This window comes from Platalea leucorodia, assembly GCF_965183815.1.
Source record: "Platalea leucorodia genome assembly, chromosome: 5".
Classification (NCBI taxonomy): domain Eukaryota; kingdom Metazoa; phylum Chordata; class Aves; order Pelecaniformes; family Threskiornithidae; genus Platalea; species Platalea leucorodia.
This window is the reverse complement of record NC_138827.1, coordinates 96,429,262-96,448,300: the sequence shown is the minus strand read 5'-3', so window position 1 is coordinate 96,448,300 and position 19,039 is coordinate 96,429,262. Positions and strand designations below refer to the sequence as shown.

The following is a 19,039-nucleotide window of genomic DNA, read 5'->3' as shown; positions in this document are numbered from 1 at the left end:
TCAGATGAACATAGCTTTCCTCAACACTTGTGATGCAAAAGTCAGAATTGAAATCATGAGCCTAAGACCTACACTTGGGATAAAATATGAAACTCCAACAGCTTTAATCTTATCTCATGTAAATGCATGTTTTATGAAAACATAAAATGCTGTGGGGATGTGCTGTGGTTGTCTGGTGGGTAGCAATGACAGTGACTAGGTATGGTGAATAATCTTCTAATTTTTTTAAAAAATATGGTCACAATTCCTTTGTCAGTGTTCTTCAGCAGTGAAACTCTATGACTTGAGCTATCATAACCCCATTGGAAAGTAGATTAGTCTTCCACTAACTACCACTTCTTAAACTTTGAAGAGTATGGAGTGGGTCTGTTGATCAGCGTTTGTGTGGGACATGGTTGCTTGGAACAGTTTGTATCTCCATGTGTCATACATAAGTACATAATTCACTTCTTCACATTCAGAATATAAGTATAGATAGAACTAGTGTTCTTGTTGTCTCTTTGGACTGATTGTTGGGTTAGTACGGCCACCACTGCCTGTATCTAGGAATTGTTAAGAGAATCTTCTAAATTGTTTCTTTTTTTACAAAGCCAAGGTGGCTTAGAGGAGAGGGAAGCAAAGCCGATAGAAGTTATTTCATGGAGTTGGAGAGTTACGGTGATAGAGATGAAGTGTAACTATATATCTCAGTTCTTACCAACCTCAGTTCAAGCTCCAGTTGTTCCCAATGCCTTTTTTTTTTTTTCTGGCGCCAAATTAGTTCTTAGCTGGAGCTTGTTTATAATTTTACCAACCTGATACGGGCAAGTAGAAGACCTCAGGAAGGAATGAAGTAATCCCATGCTTCACGAGAGTCATTGTGTCAGCGAACAGGAGTCTCAAAAAATTTCTCTGTAAGTTCTGCTTCATTGTTAAGGAAAATAGTTTATCCCTCCAGCCTGCATGTCTGGCTATGCTATGTGTGACATCTGTCTCTGGTCTCTGAGAGACACTAAGGGCTAACATTTTTCTTAACCAGTCTCTGATTTATAGGTGCGTGATTTTTAGAAGAACTGGGAAATGGCTGGGTTTATTGTCATTCAGCAAGAACTGCTCTCTCTCTCACAGCCAGATCAGTTGAGAATGCAGACTTTATACATAATCAAGCCCTTATTATCATTCAGTAAAGACAATAGAGAATAAGATTTATCTGTTCTAAAGGGCAATCCTAAAGCCATAATTACACAGAGGAACTGTAAGCCTGTAAGAACATACTCTCCTTTTACCAACCTGTACTGTTAGGGTACATTTTTATTTTATCTCCTATCTCAAGTTTTTTTTTAAACCTGAATGCAGTAAATATTAGGTGCACATTGGAAATAGAAGTTGTGCTTTTCAACTAACCAGTTCACGAATTAATTAAGGCCTCACTGTGGCTGCATAGAAGCCACCAGAAAAGGAAGGTTTTGTGAAGTTGGTCCCCAGTTTCAATGAATGCTCTGCCAGGTTCTAAAATATACAGAATATACTGTGATATCTCTTTGGATATAAGGTTCTACACAATCTAGATTATTAATTCTTAGCATTATTTTTAGGAATATAAAGAACATTCTCCCCCCCCCCCCCCTTATTGTCCTTCTTGCTCAATAACAAAGGTTGCAAGAGAACTTAATATCAAAATGTTAAAATTTGAGGCACTGACCTTTTCTGAAAAATGTACCACTAAGGGTGTCTTTTAAAGAAGTGTTATCTTACATATAGTTACTATCTTTTTAGTATTCACATCCTAAGTTTTTTAAGGATATCTTTAGTACTACTCGCTAATGGGTTGGGGTGTGTGTCCTGTATAATGCTAGAAGCATATGAGGTATGTCTGAATTGCTCCAGTAACTTCACAAATCCATTGAAAACAGAATGAACAGGAGATCAGATTCAGATGGGAAATAATCAAGAAATGCTTTTGCTGTTTATTTATTTCACATACTGTCAGTTCCATCTGTTCTATCAGTCTATCTTTTGTTTTAATAATTACCTTTATTTACCTCTCTGTTTCCTTCTCACTAATTACCTAACTGCATATACATTCATGGAAGAGAAGAAAGGTTTAGGGAGAGATTATATGTTGTTATTATACCAATGAAGACAGTTGGAAAAAAATTAAAACTTTCGAGAACACAAGATCATTATTGGTTGTTGCATAGGCAGTGGTCTATCAGTTTCTTTAGTACAGAATATTACCCTTTCTCACCTTTGTTTCTTTTATACCTTCACTGTAAGTATAGGTTGCTATAATTCCATCTTTGTATTACTATTATTATTTGCATCTGCACGTAGACGTGGGTTTTATTATTATTATTATTATTATTATTATTATTATTATTATTATTATTATTATTATTATTATTATTATTATTATCATCTGCAAATAAATGTGATCAAATCATAACCCCCTTACACTAGGCATTATAGAAATATAATGAAGGATAGTTTCTGTTATAAGTTTACAATCAAAACTGGCAGAAGATATAAATCCTATTGGTCCTTAACTAAAGCCAACTAAATTTCAAGAGAGTTTTTAAATGCTTTAGTGAGCTTTTGAGCAATGCTGCATGACTGTGGCTGAGGACTTTAAGGTGAAACAAGTAAGATTATATGATCCTGGCTAATTAAGACGATAGTAATTTATTCTTTCTTCGGTTACTCTCTGCATAGAGGTGTGTGCAATTCTGTGTATCTATGGTTTGGAGCCTCTGTTTCCTAGGTGTCATCAGAAACAGAGAGAAGTTCACAGGACAATGTACAGCATTAAATCAGTTGCCTATGGCTAGATGTGTTGACTCTTCAGAGCAGTTCAGGCTGTACGTGTTGTATTTCTACATTAGAATGAACATGATTTCTTCATTATAATGAAGAATAAGTCATCCTGGATAGTTTAATTGCTTGCAGTAAGCAGATGCATGTCTTTGAGAGCAAAGTAGACAGAGAAATCAGTGATCTTGCAGATTAATTAAAAGGCACATGCCATACAGGAGCTTGAAAGAAAGCATAACTTTGGTAGCAGAAGCAACTGAAAAGTGAAGGGTGGAGAAAGAACATATTACTTCATTTCTAAACTGAGAATTTTGGCAGAGTAATATGTTAAAGACAATAGTGAACAAATGGGGAGAGAACAAGTTGTGAAATTTCTTAAGAGTGATAACAAGAAGCTGGAACTTGGAAGTGGAGACATGGATAAATAAAAAATAATTCCTGCAGGAGGGAAATAAACAAGAGAGGTGTTCTTGCCAGCTTTATTTCCAGTAGGTTGGAGAGAGACACTGTGCGTGTGTCTGTGTGTGTGTGTATGTACACACGCGTGTGCGCCCATGTGCATGTGTTTATGTCACGGAAATCAGAAAGAAAAAGAGTACATTTCTCTTGATGGAGGAGCTTCCCTCCAGCTCATATTCCTGTGATGCTGTACCTCCCTCTTGACTTTCCTTTTCATTGAGAAATCCTCAAATAAATATGAACAGTTTTTATGTGAGTATATGTATGACTTGTACAAATACTGTAAGTACATGCAAGTTCACAAGTAAATGTAAAACTCATAACTACGGCAGCCCTCTGTTCAAAAAAAAAAAAAAAAAAAAGGTTAAGAAACACCCATAGTCCAGTGGACCAGAGCAAGACGGCACCGTGTGATCCCCTGACTGGCAGTTTCTAAAGGTTGAGTAGAAAAAGGTACTGCAGCGTACAACAATTGCAGCGTTGAGAAGACTGCCCAAGAGTAGAAGGCAATTGTAACCATGACAGGCAGCCTAAGTCAGAGAACAGAAAATTTTGTCAAGTATTTTTCAATAAATGTTTTCCATATGATTTCCTAGGGTATATTTAATGAGCTACCCAATCATAATTACAACAGGAATTTCAATGTTATGCTAGTTCTTTGAGAGCTTTCTTTTTCAACTAAAAATACCTTTGTTATAAATGTCTTTAATTTGAACATAATCAGCAGGATATAACTTCATATTATAGAAGATCTTTCATTCAGTCTGTATCACAAACTAGTATTAGTTCAAGAATTGAATGCAAACAGGTGTTTGAAGAGTGGTTGTCAAATAAAGAAATGACAAGACCTTGGAGGAGTATGTATATTTTTCATTGAACACTTACTAGCCAGGCTATAATGCAGATATACTTTGTCCATGAGTTTAAAATTGTTCACATAAAACTTGCATAGTAGCAGCTGCTGTATATCAGTGCTTACTTTGCCTCTATGAGGAGGACAGAAAAACGTGATTTCTCCTATACCTATTGATCCAGTCATTTCTCATTCTTTTCCCATTTTTACCACCTCAGTCTATTCTTCTTCTTTTGCTTTGTTGCTCGGTGTAATTTCAGCTACAGTAGCAGTCATCTAGACATGCTTTATTTTTATATATTTATGTTAATAATATTAATACTTGTATAGCATATATGCTGTACACATATTGCTAATAGCATGAAGTTTAATGACTCTCAATTTCTACTTTTTCTTACCTTGGGATGATAGAGGCTGAGTTGCATCTGAAGACTTGTTCCTTTACAGTGAACACCATGCAGGAACTGTGAATGTTGATTTGTATATAGTAATGTCATGCACAAATTAAATTCATGTTTAAAGTCACATTTTATTTTTTCCTGTATGTTGTTACTAAATTTAAGATTATTTGGGTTCCTCAAAAGTAATTTTCTGTTGTTTTTCCTGCTTTTGGGTTATGCAATTTTCCTGTTCTTAATTTATTGGATTGCAAGGTAATCTGTATTTCATTTTCAAGTAACATAGAGTTTCTATCCCTTAGCTTCTACATGGAGTTCTTTCACTTTGTTTTCCTTATAAAGATACCAAGTGATGCTCATTAGGCAAAAGTACTAAAATGTGGTCTGTTCTTGTATAAAATATTAAGGAAAAATTATTATTTGAAAATAATTAAACCCTACAATGCAGGAGAAGGTACAAGATGTGCTACTGATCAAAGTTGGGGTGGCTTTTTTTGTCTTTCGTTGTTACAAAATTTCTTTGTATCCTTGAGGGTTTATCTGTGGGTATAACTCTACAATATCAGCTACCTGTATGAAGAAAGCATACTTCCAAAAGTACTGCTAAATTTATTATAAGAAATAGTTTAGTGATTTAGTTTAATGCAAGGATTTTGTCGTCCTACAGAGTTTGGGGGAAAAGGGGGATTATTTTGATTTCTGTCTTTCAATGCAATTTGATACAGATAGTAAATAACTGTAATCCAGGTGTCCTCTTCTCTCCTCTTACATGTAGTTTTAATATTAACGATAAGACATGTTCCAGTGGAATTTTAATGTAAATGTTCTTAAAATAGTGAGGCTGAATACTTTCTTTAGGATATTTTACTATACATTACTATCTATGTTGTGACTAAAAAGAAAAGCAAAGTTAGAAAATTACTTTGTATAATGAAGAAATATCATCTCTAGGTAAGAAATATTTTCAGTTCCCCTTCCACCTCTATTTTGTAATGACTGTTTCACAGATTCTGTTATACTTTCTAGGCTAATCTTTCAATGCTCCTTTCTGTCATTTTTTTGATACACACTGGTATATTGAGTTAGAAAGCAGTTGTCTACAAAAGCACTTTTAACTGCATATTAGGCCTGCTATATTATATTTTTATGGCAATACCTGTAGCACAAAAAAAAAGGGGGAAAAAAAGAGAAACAAAACGAAAAAAATTGCACACTGCCACCAAATTAGCCTTTTTACTAGTTTTTTCTGTTTGTTTAGACATTTCATAATCAAATGGTTCCTTTTGGTCAAGTGTCCATACAATTGCATTTAGAGTGTTTCAGTGCACTGACCTGTAAGGGTTATACAAAAATAGAGGAGAGAGACATTTTCGCTCATGAACAGATTCTGTAACAACAGCATGATCAATCTCTGAAATGTAAATATCTTAATTCTAAATATTCCTCATTACAAGTGGGACATCTTTATAATTTCAGTTTGAAGTTTTTGTAACATTTCTCTTCTATAATACTATTTCCTCAAAATAAATAATTCCTATTGCGTGGGCATTCTGTATCTCAGAACGTGTTTCCCAAGCAGTCATCTCTTTCTAAATGTAGAGCTAAACTGTAACAGAGCGAGCTGTAGGATAGTCGTATTAACGACCTTGGCAGCACACCATGTACAACCTTTGTTGATTACACTTACTTTCAGTTTTTATATTGGCATTCTCTATGATATAGTTGCTCTTTGATCTGTTCACCGATTCTGTTGGGAACTGGAGATTTGCACCTTAAGATGTTCACTGTAGCGCCTTGCACCACTCAGCTGACTCCAACCTGTCCTTCGCTCTCAAGCTCCCCATCTGTTTCCATCTGTATTTGTTTATGTGTACCTCAGATTAGGCATTGTCACTGTTCTTTCTTCACAGTTCTTGATAATACGAATGTCTTGAGTGAAACCAGTGGCTTTATGTAGTTCTGCTTCGTTAATGCCTTTTTGTTTGCCCGTACTGCAAATGTCCTATCTCTGACCATCCAACTATTGGCAATGCTACAGAACAGAAGCTCCTGGTACCAAATGATTTGGGAAGGTACAAAATACTGTGCATCAAATTGAACCAGAATTCTGTTCCCATGCTAGGTACTGAGCAGTCTAAGTTTAAATGTCCTAATATCAGAAAATGTTATTATTAAGAACAATTTCTGTCTACGGTATCTGAAGACAATTGCACCTGGTTCAGACCTGCTCATTTCCCATGTTCCTACATAAACAGTTGTCCATGTCCCAACCCCATCATTATTCATGTGCCTGCTCATGGCTAATTTTCTGTGTCAAATTCCCTTGCAGACAACATACCTTTCCCCTGGGCTTTATTTCTTTTTGCTATTCTGTCTGCCCAAGACAAGTCTTTACTAGCTTGCTGGACCATAAAAGGGCAATCATTTTACCTCTGAGTAGAGAGGGAAATGACTGTCATCCTGTCAGCTTCAGTCCCTTTGAAGTTTATTGGAGACAGCAGGCATTTGGAAAAAATGAAAATGAAGTGGCAACTGCCTATCATGTTTTTATAAGACTTCTATCAAATGCCTCAGAAGTGTTTCAATATTGCTGGCTTTTACAATTAAAATGCCAAGATAGGTAAAGAACTGCTAATATTCTTACCTTAATTTGTTCGTCTGTTTGCTACATATATAGCTGTATGATTTCTGTCTTTACCAGCTGTTGTGGTGTCATATCTGCTGTAAGATTTTTGAAAAGCATAATTGTACATTATACACAATTTTCTCATAAGCTTATACTTGCATGCTTCATAGTGATTCTTTTGCTAGTATCGCTATCTTACATTCTTTAAACTGTTTTAAGACAGATTTATAGTAATAATTCTCTTATACAGTGGAAGCGTTTGAAATGTTCGATATAAGGATTTAGGTACAAAGTTAAGATACGGCTAACTCTCAAAGAAATCTTTCCCTTTCAGTAGTGCAGTATTAAATAAAAATTGCCTCTCATAACAAGCTTTAATCACATGAGCTGAATCCCCAACAGCAATGATGCAAAACTTCCATAAGAAATACAAAGACTTTATTTCATGGTTGTCACATGCCAACAGTTTGGATCCCAGTAGAATATTCTAAGTATAAAGATTCATGGTGTTTCTCTGCAAGAATGGAGATACTTATTTTGCAGCCATATGTTGAATAGTCATCTTTTGAAAAAAGAAGTTCCTTGAATAGTATCTTAGTAAGGTAGGCTGTCAGTGTAATCATTTCTGTTTGATATAATTGCTAAAAAGAGATCTGTAAAGAAATGGAACAGATGGATCCTTTAAAAGATTAAAATCATGTTTTCCATGTGACTTAGAATGTGCTAAAGTGGTGGTAAGCAGGAGTGGAAATGTCAGTTGGGTTCAGTTTTAAAATATATCGTTGTGAACCATAATGTGTGTAATTGATTAGTAATTGGGGGGTTCTTTTGCAGTGAGGAAATTTAAGTGTGTATTCACCATGTTTATTTAAGTAAACAAACTTATTTCAATAAACATGAAGAACTTCTAAATTATAATGCAATTTATCTGTTGTGTGAAAATTTTTGAACCAACTATCAATTAATAAACATGCTTTTAAAGACCATCTGTGCCTTACCTCTGTACAGTTTGAGTTAAGCACCTTCATAACGTACTCTACCAAAAATGAAATTAGTTTCCCCAAAAAAGGTTCATACTTAATATGAAACCCAGTAAAGAGATTTACCTGAACGTTGGATTGTGCTAGAATGGGCTTAGGAGCAAAGAGAGAAACTAGCCATTCTTCTGCAGTGATCTGCAAAGACAGAGTGAGTCAAAAGCATCACCAGCAAAGCTGGCTTGGGCTCTCCTGTAAGAATTCCACAATTTTTTTCTGGAATATTTTGTACCTTTCCAAACCTTTTTGTATTATAGCACAATATCAGTTGTTAAGCATGTCCACTTCTAAACTCTGCAATTTCTTAAGTCCTTAGAAAGGCATCAGATAACAGTAGTTCTTACAACTGCATGCAAGGTAATGCTCTATTGCATTTTCCTAAAGATAGCTCATGTTGAAATTCATAAATAATTGAAAAATATTTAGAAAAAATATCATTCATTGCACAGATGAAATGTGACTACTTCCTGCCATTTCCACAAGGAGAGTTTGAGGTTCCGTAGTAAACTAAATCATATTTACAGCAGGATGAGTAAGCAATTGAATTTCATTCAGGTATTTGTTTCCATTTTTGATGGATTTGCTGTGTCTGCAGACATGGACTCCTTGTGTTTGCTTGTATGCATGGAGAGCATTCTGAATCCCAATTGAAGAAATATTTGCATCTTGATTTTCACACAAGGAAATGATAGCAGAATAACTGTGTACTCCTCCAGGCACCTGGCTTATGAAGCATGTATTCTGAACATAAACAGTATTCAGGGGCCTCTGAAGCCAGTAGATACTCCTGTCCCTTCAGGACAGCTCTTTATGCTTTAGCTCTCACACCCACTTACACACACACACGTATATATTTCTGCAAATACATATCTAGTTATATAGTTCAAAATTGAAAGATAAAGCCATTCAGTTGTAGAATTTTCAGGAAAACATTTAAATCTGAAAGCAAAGAAAAGGGGAACTTCATTAATTTGTGAATACTGATCAAAGATAGGTCTTAATTGTTCAAGTAAATCATTACTACCAGGTCGGTAAGAACTATTCAACTGTAAACTTTGCATTATCCAGAGCAATGGGGGCCAGCAGAACTGTGGAAGGAGTCAATTGGTATGGATACTGCAGGTTACTGGATGCGTGTAGTAGTTTATGTCCAGCCAGATATGCTTTGTGCAATACGGACGTGGCTGCTAGAGCTTCTAGATCAAAGCTGACTCTAAAACAATACGGTGCAAAGAAAGTCAAATAAGCCTTGCTGGACTAACTTGGCTATATGTGGATCCAGCTCAAGTGTTCCTTCATTATTGTATTGTAGGTGGTAGTTGGTTTAATAGGACGTTAATATACTGTTGATTATGACTGTTGCTTTATTATTCAAGAATTTTAGAAAAGGTCTCTAGAATGAAGGTTGCAGTGATAATAACAAGAATTGAAGACACAAAGCTGTAGTTTTAAACTAAAAACGTGCTCAGAATGTTGTAAGTGCCGTGGCAGAGTACTGCTGACTCCTTCCATGAAGCTTATTGTTTATTTTGTAGAAACACTGTTGTCATTCGTGTAGCTCTTGAGAAGATGCTGGTGGTCTCTTTAATAGGTTAGTGTGTTAATGGCTGACATCTATTAACTTTACCATCTTAATTGGATCTTTTTAGATGTTCAGCCAACTGGTCAGGCACACAGTGTGAGAGGCCAGCTCCCAAAAGCAGCAAGTCTGACAATATCAGTACAAGTAAGTACTTCAAATAACTGCTATCACTTGTCAAATTCAGCTCAGTTTAGAAATTTTAACTTGGTGATATTTTAGAATGTGAGTTTGTGTCATGAAATGTGCTGGTTACCTGTATTAAAGAAAAAAAAAAAAAACGAAACAAAAAACCACAAATGTAGATATCCCTCAAGTTTTTGATTGGCATTCAGTGTTCCATGAGGTGATTTGGATGCAAGTGCAAGCCATATGCTGTACACTCACTGCTTCAAGGGCTAGCCTGCATTTTTCTTAAAGAAAGTGTATCAAGTGACAAGTGCTTGGTGATATCACTGCTGTGCAGAACTAGTACAAGACCTCTGACTATTTAAGTCCTACTGAAAGCATCAAAAATAGAGTTGTAAGTAGTTCATAACTTTTGCCTTGGCTGTCTGCAGAGGTTTGAATTTTACCTACTGTGAAAATCATCCTGAAAGTAAGAATAGCTCCTGTCATATTTTTTTAAACATGTCTGTAAGCATAAAAGGATGGTATTGCTACACTATTGGCAGTTTAAACTGGACAAGGTTCCCTGCGGTTCATTGAGTATGCTGATGGTACCCTGCTCTATGTCTCTTGGTCACATTTAACCCAACTGGAGCAGTAAAATGAATCGCCCACTATTCAGGTCAGCTTGATGCTTAGATGAAATCTTCCTAACAATCCAGACAAGTGAAATAACACTTGCAAGCTGGAAATGGGCACAAAAAGCAGCCAGAACCCAGATCAGTATTTCATGTTGAGGGAATATCTGCTACGATTTGGGAAATGGGTGTTTCTTGTGCCTGCTCCTAGACCCCAGGCTGCACCATGGTCACCAGGTGGCAATTCATGCCTGGTGCGCTGTTTTTCGGTTGTTTTTTTTTTTTTTGAATGCTTACCAGCTAAGACAAAATGAACCTTTCTTTTTTTTTTTTTTTTTTGCCTTCTAAGTAGATGTTATCTTAAAACAGCATTGATGTAATGTCTTTGACATGATGGATTTTCATAAGCTGAAGTGAACTCAGGATGCTTCAAGTTTTTATTCAGTAGTACTTCATTTCGGGCCTCTGACAACCTGACTTGGCTTTCAGTAAGCCTTCAGGCAGAATTCAAGGCATCCTTTTCAATTCTTTATTTAGACTGTGTTTAATGTAGAGCAGAGACTACCAACAGCTTAATTTTTTTAATAAATCAATAAATGTAACCAATGAAACAACCAGCAATATTTTTCGTTTTCCACCAGTTAAGGATTGTGATGTTAAAGGAAATGCATACCACATTGGCTTTATACTGGAGTCCTGTAGTTTATAAGGGCCAGTTTTTTATAACATAAAAGTATTTGTTGCATGTATTTCTTTATTGCCAGATACTTACATTAAAGCTGAGAAATTTTTAGAAGGGTACAATTGTTGACCTTATTTTTGCAGGTAGTCTCATTTCAGTGAAGTTACCTGCCAAAATAATGTTCAGCCCATTTTCTTCTTCTCTGTTCCCCTTCTCTGTTCTCTCCTTCAACATCGCTGTCTGATCTGTGCACTGTTTTTCTGCTGCATTAAGCATTATTGTAGTTTCCTTGATTGCCTATATCAACATAACAAAATTATTGGCTCTCGAGTACAATGCAGTAAAATGCAGGAATGCACCAACCATCTAGAAATGAATATTGCTTACTCCTCTTCATTTTCCCACAAATAAAAGTAATAAATACATATAAATGCTAATAATGGAATTCTTCAGAGACATGCCTACTGAATAGTTTAAATTAATAGTTGCATGACTGAAATAAACTACTGAAGATGATGGTGGCAGTTCAAGTCCGTGGGCAAGTCACTCCAATCGAAATTGTTCAGCAATTCCACACACCTTCATATGGTATCGCTGCAAATGAGGGCAGGGAATTAGTCCAAAGTATATTGGTATCCAGAAAGAGGACGCTCCTGATTTGTTGATAAAAGTACTTGTGTGTACACCATTATCTGTTATGATTTTTTTTTTTTGTTGATCAACATTAAAATCTCAAATCAGTGAAGCTCATCACATGAAATTGCATTTGTTGGTGAGGGAAATTATTCTTTTTAAATTACTTTAACTGTTTTACAGCTGTGAAGAAATTATTAGATGTAGCTGTGAGTATTCAATGATATTTCCTTTTGCTGTTTTAGGAAGCATTGCAATCATTGTTCCTCTTGTCTTACTGGTGACTTTGATCACTACTCTGGTAATTGGACTATTTCTTTGCAAAAGGAAACGAAGGTAAGTAATGTTATATTGATGTATGAAGTAAAACATAAATCTTTAAAGTGTGTGCATCTTTTTTATATCAAAAATTCACTTTATATATGTTGAGCAGATATTAAAAAAACCCACGGCAAACAACCCAAAACTTGTTTCTGGATGCAGTGAGTTAGTTATGTTTTGGTTCTTGCTGAAACAATCGTGTCTGTTATAGTTAGATTCCACATACGCTAGATAAGAAAACGTGGTTCTTTTCTTATCCAGTTTGCTCAATCGTGCCAAGGCTGTATAAGTGTTAATAATTTTATCCAGAGACTTAGCGAACTTAGTAAACAGAATTAATGTATTTCATTTGAACCACGTAATTAATAGTGTTCATTTCTATAAATACTTTCAGATAAAGCCTGTGCAGAATTTCCAGTTTCTAGTTACAGTTCAATTTATTTACTTTGTCTTTTCCATTTTATGTTATAGTGAAGATGTAAACAATGTTCAAAGTATCTACTGTCGAGTCCCAAGCCTTGTCGTCATTACTGTATTTCTTTAGTATCTTGCATAGGAAGCCAAATTCCAGCACTGAACAGTGAATCTTTTGTTCTCTGGAATTTAGCTGCCCTAGAGCTGATAATGAACTCAGGGAGTGTAGTAGACATTTTGACTTTGGCCATTTCTTCAAAGGCCATGTTGGGTGGCGGGGGAAGCAAGAGTGTTTCTACTGTGTGCAGGCACCTGAGAGAGCTGCTAACTTTCTCATGTTCAAAGAAATGAGAAAGTGATGTTAGCGGCAATGCAGATTTAACAAGGAAAGATTGCTAGTAGTAAGGACATGGCCGGCTAGGGAAGACCTGGAGTGGGAATCAGACAGCGAACCATTTACTTCAGGCCTATAGTTGGCCTGCTGGTGGGTCTTGAGCAGCTGTCTTCCTTTCTCATGGGGCTTGTTACCCCACCTCTGAAACGAAGATAATGTCTTCTTTTGTAAAGTCCTTTAGAAATATGTGATGAATCTACTGTTTCTGCAAATGTGACCATCTATGAGACTATTTCAGTCCTCCAGACTAAAAGAATCTTTTAGGTTACTGTCATCTAGCATCATACATAGCATCTCCCATGCAAACTCTGGTGCTAACTAGTAAGCATTAATTTATAAATCCTCTTTGAAAAGCCAACAAGATAAATACATTCCCCGATCATACTGTTAGTAATGCTGACCCTGCCAGGCTCCATGAATGTCATTACATGCTGCTGTACCTAAAAACCAAATTTAGCGATAGCCAAATCCTGAAAACCAGTTGCTGGTCTGCAAATTGTTTAAGTTATTGAGAATAACTTGTTAAATAATGGATCTTCAGTAGACAAATGGAACTAATCTCAGTAAAGAACTTTTTTTTCCTTAAAATTATATTTGAAAATGTATTTTAGGTTAGGTTTTTTTAAATCTCTTCAAAGAAAACTGTCAAGTATTAAACCAGGTATAGATGTTCAACCCTTGTACGCTACAGATAAGAGCTTATTTTAGGAAATATTTTTTCTATGCCGTTTCTGAAAAATACAGGTCCTTTAGTATATTGGATTTCAGACACTGACTGCATCTTCCTCAACCAAACAAGAGGACTCGACTGTTATCATCCTGACTGTGACCTCCCCATTATCCCCTTGTAATTCTAGAGAACATATTGCATTGGGAAAAATTACCCTCTTGAGGTTATTTCAATTGCTCAGACTAAAATCACCTCCTTAGCTGAAAGGAATGAATTCAGCAACTAAAACAATTCAACTCAATCACTTATCTTTACTGATATCTAATTCAAGGTTAAAAATAAGACTCTATCTTTTATTGAAGTTTGAAAAAATTCAAGTTGAACTTCAGCTTTCCAATAACCACTGGCAGGGAATACAAACTGGAACTATGAGAAGTTCATACATTTTTAATGCATCGTAATGAAACCATTTGCTTGTCCTCAGATTTCAACTGACTTTGGGCAACGGATTTCAAATGGAAGTGAAATGAATGAGCAAAGGAACATGACTCATGTTCGCTCCATCTTCATTACTGCAGGGAATCTGCAATGAATTTGCAAGGCTTTACTTGGGAAGTGGGGGAAATCTGGAAATAATAGGAAGAATTCAGGGTTATAGACAACAAGTGAGCACTTTGTATGAATTCATACCACTACAGCCAAACTGAGAAAAACAATAAAAAGCTACTTCCAGCTTATGTGAGATCTACATATAGACTCAGATTGCTACTTTGTTTGAAAAATGGAAGGATTTTTTGATTGTCTCTGTAGGAAACCCTTTTTCATCCTATTGGTCTTAATGATTAAAGAGAAATAAAATACAATTTGTACTATTTTAGGATGAAGCATCCAAGAAATGACTTTGAACAGTCACTACCTTCTTTTTTTTTGTGTTTATGCATTATAGGACAAAAACTATCAGAAGACAACCCATTATAAATGGAGGAATCAATGTAGAAATTGGCAATCCATCATATAACATGTATGAGGTGGGCCATGATCACACTGAAGGTGGTCTTTTAGCCTCAGATTTTACTGTAAATGCAGAAAAGGTAATTTTTTCTTTTTCTAGTGGCAAAACCAGTACTTATTTTATGTCTTACAAAGGTTTTGACTTTAAATGTAATTAATAGGAACATAAAACAATGACATTTATATTTATTTAATGAACATAAAGGCAAGTTAGATTTCATTAGAATAAATGTCATGTATGTATTAACAGCTGTTTTGCAGTCTGATGTTCGCTGATGGACAGTTTTCCTAGTGCCTGCATTTTACCAAAAGAGAGTTAGAACTAAACTACAAAATGAAGTTTTTGTCGTAGACACATCTCCCTTGAGTTGCCAAATCGCAACCTTTTTAGTCTAGTTGCAAATACCGAATGGAAATATATTATTGTACAGTCTACCGTTTGAAGCATGAAAGAGTGTATGCATACATATAAGACTAATTTAATTCACATATGAAAAATTCCAAAGGCATAAAGATTTCAGAGTCCTGGCTGGACAGATAGATCAAATGTTTACACAAAGCTAGTAAGATTTGTCATTTTCTTGCAAAAGATGCTGTCACTTCTGCAGCACCACTCTTCAGTGATTGAACTCCCTGAGTGATGTGACATGGGATGAACGGGGTAATGCTGCGATATCTTTCCTAGAGCTCCGTAATCAGACATACACCAAAGGGCAGCCATCATTCTGTGGCATTTCTGACAAAGCAATAACTGGATTACTGTTAGCTCTAGGAATGTCATCGCTGAATCACATAGGCAGCGTGCTGAATACAAGAGGTAAGCTGAAAATGGAGTTACTCACTGGAGGAAGAGTAACTGAGCCAATGCTTATTGTGAAGTCTGGCTCTGATCCTTAAGAGAAAATGATTTTAAAATGCTGAATTTTATTCTCTTATTAAATGCAAGATTTTTTCATGCTGAAAAATACCTGTAAGTAGATTTTTTTTAATTGTAGATCACTCTAAAAGAATGTTTTTAATCAGTGCACTGTTTGTTTAACAGTGTTGATAAGTACACATGGAAAATGCTCTATTAGCGCAGAAACTAAATTTTTCTGTTTATACAGGCCAGATACATAGGGGGAGGGCCCACTGCATTCAAGCTTCCCCACACAGCTCCATCAATCTACCTAAACTCTGACTTGAAAGGACCACTATCAACAGGGGTGAGAAATGATGATTCAAATCCATTTCATTCCACCACAGCCCCTTTCTAAAGAAAGTTTGTCTGTCATTTTTTTAAAAGAGGCATTTTCTCTTTGTTTTTAATTTTGTTTTTCTTCTTTTAATGGCAAGAAGAATGACAGTAAATAATACATTTTCTATTTGAAATAAAGGGTTCCTCTCTGCATGCAAAATTTCATCTGTACCCATCATTGTAACATGACCTAAAACTGCAAATGCGTCTTTGCAAAGGAATGCAAAACCAGTAAGCAACGTGATGCTTTTCCATAGTATTATATAAGTTTAGCATAGCATTCACAGCCATGTATCTTGGTATATTTGCAATTTATATGTAGTTACAGGCATTTAGTGAAGTTTATCAAACTGAAAGAAGTTCCCAAATAAAGGAAAACAAGTCCTTCTGTTATAGAGGAATTTGATGCACACTAAAATGAACAATTTCCTTTAATATTTGCAATGCATTTTTTGATTCTTCAGCTTTCAATCCGTTTTTATCATTAAACAGTTACTTTTAAAACATCAGATTTTGACTACAATTTAGGATGATGTTTGGAAACATTGAGATTTCAAATATTAAAAAGAGACATCAATATGACATTCATTTTCACATGCCTCATTATATCTATTCATCTTTTGTTCCATTTGCATTCTTGCATGATTGTAATGTGTTGTATTTGGAAGTTTAACAATTTGTACAGGGTATGATATTTCTGATGGAGCACAAAACCATGGATGATGAAAGCTAGAATATATGCCCTTTGCTAACATTACCTCGTGCTATTATTCAAGTCATTCCAGTTACTTTCTGTACCTCACTGTACTGCATTACACTATCAGTACCCACTCAAAGAGGTATCATGAGACAGACCCTGCTATTATATATAATTTGAGTAACTCCTTAAGGCACTATGTAGATACCAAGTGTCTCTGTTCTGTTGTGGTTATCGTCCTTCATAATGATTGTCAATGAAATAAAAAGTCCTGTCAATTGAAATAAAGCTAAATTTCTGTTTTCCTAAGTTTGTGATTATAATCATTATGACAAATGTAAAGACAGGTATAACTGAGAGTTTACTCTCATAAATTACTACAGCAGTTGATTGCATATTTATGTTCCATTAATATAGAAGAGTAGCTGCTTCTTTCTTTTTTTTAAATAAACGTGACTCACCTTTTTCTGCCTCCGTTCCAGGAAAGTGTGAAACACCAGGCAATCACTTTGTCATCTGTAATAAATGGAATAGGCAGCCTTTAGCTGACTAACTGAGTAGCTGCCGTAGCTAGCCAGCCTAAGGAATATCTGAATCCTGGGCTCAGAAATGGTATTGATCAACAGGGAAAGGAAGAACTAAGATTCTAGACATCTTTCTTTCCTTGTTACGCAAGGTGTACTCAGGATATTTGCAAGTCAAGAAAACCTACCCGCTTCTGTTTTGGGTAATTTAACGTTTAGCCACTTCTTACATACACCAAAAAAATTAATTTACCCATTTTAGAGCTTACTGGTCTTCCACTCAGTATTTGTGTAAGCAAAGCTGTGCTGTTTCATTAGTTACAAGAAAGAGGAAGATTTTGACCACAAGGTACCCTTTCCAGTTATTATAGGTAAAAAGCTGAGCATCTAGTTGGGTAGCAAAGGTCTTCTAGGAGACAATAAAGGTACAAAGTATGAAGGAATTAGCGGAGATGTTTACATGATAAACCTTCGATAGTGCTTTCTCCTTAGCACGAGTGATAGGAGAGTAAGTTTTCATCCATGTTATACATCTTTCTGTACTGACAGACTCAGGAGATTTCTCATATACTGAAGTGCTTTGCAGAATTAAAAATGGACTTGTCCTATACTGAAGTATCACTCATTTCAATAGATTTTTTTCATTACACTCCAAACTACCAAAATTGTTGAGAAAATACTTCTCAATATGTAACTACTATGATATATTAACAGTTATGCTGGTTTATTATTAAAGTTTAATTTACATTACTAAAGTATTGAATTTTTGGTCAAATCATGTTGTATATTTGGGCCACAGAATTCGAAAACATGGTCAGCTATTGATGGGATGCTGATGTCTTAGAACAGGTAATATATGGAAACTGTTGGTTGCAGTTTTCTACTGTTAAACTTGTCACATGGTCTCACAGTGCACCTTCTCTATAAACTTCTTCACATCTATTCTGAAATCTTCCAGTGTAATAAGGTGGACAAGTCAACTTCAGAGACATTTTTCAAGGTTTTTGTTTTAATTTTTGTCATTGTTTTTATGGTTTTAATATCATAATATGCTGCATGTCATGTCATTGATTATTTTAATAGCATGTCTCATCATGAATTTAATTTTTAACTAAATAATTAACTCATTATCAGGTTTGCAGAAGTCCAGGTATCTATTAAATATGTCCAATTATATTTTATGTGTACTTGTTCTTGCTTTAACAAAACCATTTCCATTTCCATAAACGTTTATTTTGGTTCAATCCGACTGATCTAACGTACGCTTAATTTCTCTGCAGCCAACAAATTACGCCAATCCAGTATATGCAAAGTTATACATGGATGGACAAAACTGTCGAAACTCCTTAGCAAGTGTTGATGAAAGAAGAGAACTCCTTCCAAAGAAAATAGATATTGGGATAAGGGAGACTGTGGCATAATCTGCTGTTACCTTTTATACTCTGTATAAATGTATAAAATATAAGGATTACTTTTCTATGTACCAACAGTATTATAATTGTTTTGGCATCAGCATTACCTCTGTTTTTTGTTTGGTTGATTGTTTCCTGGGTTTTTCTTTTGCTGATGACTTTTGACTGACCATTTGTAAGGTATTTTTATGAAAAAGAAACTGCACTACGGTACAATTTACAACAATGCTGCTGAAATAACACACCTTTAAATTTGTTAAAATTGCAAACAACATATTTGTTTGTAGCGTGAAAATGAGCAATCTATTTTCTATGAACATTTTTGGTTCTACTTAATCGATGAAGATGGTATCTGCACTTTTTCATTATGTAGTCTGGAAGCTGTAGTACAGTGTGTAATTTTGTTTATTTTAAATGGTGAAAGAATGATTGAATGGTCTACTCTCTTCTTTGTGCCCATTAGAATTTCTCTTCAGATCCTGATAAAGCTAGATAACTTTTCACAAACAAACATAACTTGCTTTTAAATTAGCTTTAGGTTGCCAAGAAGTAAACG

The 19,039-nt window shown here is 35.3% G+C and overlaps 1 protein-coding gene across 1 annotated transcript in view; it reads left to right on the top strand.

The window, feature by feature from the left end:
- Positions 1 to 18,492, top strand: part of LRP1B (LDL receptor related protein 1B) — a gene marked incomplete at both ends in the record, with an annotated part of 755,097 nt that extends 736,605 nt beyond the window's left edge. Inside the window, 5 exons of the mRNA XM_082312062.1 lie at positions 9,813 to 9,889; positions 12,049 to 12,139; positions 14,549 to 14,693; positions 15,720 to 15,818; positions 18,352 to 18,492. Coding sequence (XP_082168188.1) covers positions 9,813 to 9,889; positions 12,049 to 12,139; positions 14,549 to 14,693; positions 15,720 to 15,818; positions 18,352 to 18,492 — 553 coding nt within the window. The remainder of the gene's footprint in view (positions 1 to 9,812; positions 9,890 to 12,048; positions 12,140 to 14,548; positions 14,694 to 15,719; positions 15,819 to 18,351) is intronic.
- Between the last annotated feature and the right edge of the window lie 547 nt (positions 18,493 to 19,039).